This window comes from Myotis davidii, unplaced genomic scaffold (genome assembly GCF_000327345.1).
Source record: "Myotis davidii unplaced genomic scaffold, ASM32734v1 scaffold1622, whole genome shotgun sequence".
Classification (NCBI taxonomy): Eukaryota; Metazoa; Chordata; class Mammalia; order Chiroptera; family Vespertilionidae; genus Myotis; species Myotis davidii.
Window position 1 is genome coordinate 692,971 of NW_006293535.1, and position 1,675 is coordinate 694,645.

Genomic DNA, 1,675 nt, shown 5'->3' on the forward strand with positions numbered 1-1,675 from the left:
CGCTGCGTCCCGCCCAGGGCTTCGGGGTCTCCAGGGTGCGAGCCTGGCACCAGCGCTCCGAGATGCACCTGGGAGAAGGGGCGCCCTGACACCCGCTCCCCAGGCTCCGTTCTTCGGGGGTTGGATGCAACAGGACGGGGGCACGGAGGGATCATTATGGAAGCTGGGCGGTGAGCACGTCGGGGAGGCATTACTCCATCCTCTCCACTTAAAAAAATAAATATTTTTTATTGCTCTGGCCAGTGTGGCTCAGTGGATAGAGCCTCCGCCTGGGGACTGAAGGGTCTCGGTTCGATTCCGGTCAAGGGCAGGTCGCTGGGTTGCAGGCTCCCCATCCTGGTCGGGGGGTGCGGGGAAGGCAAGGGGGGGCAACCAATCCATGTGCCTCTCCCTCTCTCTTTTATTCTCTAAAAATCAATGGAAAAAATGTCCTCGGGTGAGGATTAAAAAATAATAGCAAAATATATGGGTTTTAAAAAAACTGATTTTAGAGAGGAAGAGAGAGGGAGAGAAACATCCATGATGAGAGAGAATCATGGACCGGCTGCGGCCCCCACTGGGGATAGAGCCTGCAACCCGGGCACGTGCCCCGACCCCGTGACCTCCTGGTTCAGAGGTCAAGGTTCACCCACTGAGCCAAGCATGTTGGGCCATGCTCGCCACTTCGGTGTGTGTTTGAAAACATCCATGATATAAAGGAGCGGGGCCGCCAGGGGCTGGGAGCCCTTGAGCCCAGCCAGACCCTCTGCTATGGTGTCGGGGTCCTCACTCCGCATCCCCATCCGCCACGTGCTTGCGGGGACCAAGGGGGGGCCGAGCGGGGAAGCCTGACCCCGCCCCGGCAGCACCCTCCTGTGCGCAGCTGAGCCAACCCAGCGTCCTGCGAGATTGTGGGCCTTTACCCCGAGTTCGAACCCAGCATCCCGCGAGATTCTGGGCCCGCTGCCCCCGCGTTGGAACCCAGCATCCCGCGAGATTGTGGGCCTTCATCCCGCGCGTTGGAACCCAGCATCCCGCGAGATTATGGGCCTTTACCCTCCGATCGAACCCAACATCCTGCGAGACTGGGAGCACGGGAAAGGACAGTCTGTGGCGAGACGGACCGCGTTGGAACCCAGCATCCCGCGAGATTGTGGGCCTTCATCCCGCGCGTTGGAACCCAGCATCCCGCGAGATTATGGGCCTTTACCCTCCGATCGAAACCAACATCCCGCGAGACTGGGAGCACGGGAAAGGACAGTCGGTGGCGAGACGGAACTGTGAGTTTCGGGGGGGCGCCTGGTGAGAAGGGGGGCTTGGGCAGAGGGTGCCCTGGTCCCGTTGCATGTGTGTCAAGTGTCCGCGGCTTCGGTTTTAGGCCAGGTGGGGGCAGCCGTAAGCAAGGGGGGCCCTGGCCCCGAGTCCTAGGCCAGGGCGGCGCAGTGGGCAGTGGCCATGGGAATCGGCTGGGTTAGAGAAGGGAGGTGGTTTCCAGGTGCCTGTCTGTGATCCGAGCCGGGCATCGCAGCAACTCGGGCGGGCTCTCTTCACATGGAGACCCCCAGGCCCAGCCTTGGAGACATGGGATCGGGGGTCAGGGGTCAGGGGTGGGGCCCAGGAAGCTGTGTTTCACAAGCTTCCCGCCGGGGACCCCACGTTGGCCCTGCAAGCTTCTGGGACCTGCTGTACCTGCAGG

The 1,675-nt window shown here is 61.9% G+C and overlaps 1 protein-coding gene across 1 annotated transcript in view; it reads left to right on the plus strand.

The window, feature by feature from the left end:
- Positions 1-1,177: 1,177 nt before the first annotated feature.
- The window catches only part of WDR61 (WD repeat domain 61), a 21,143-nt gene continuing 20,645 nt past the window's right edge, over positions 1,178-1,675 (plus strand). Inside the window, 1 exon segment of the mRNA XM_015566183.1 lies at positions 1,178-1,259. Within this exon segment, the coding sequence (XP_015421669.1) occupies positions 1,178-1,259 (82 nt within the window).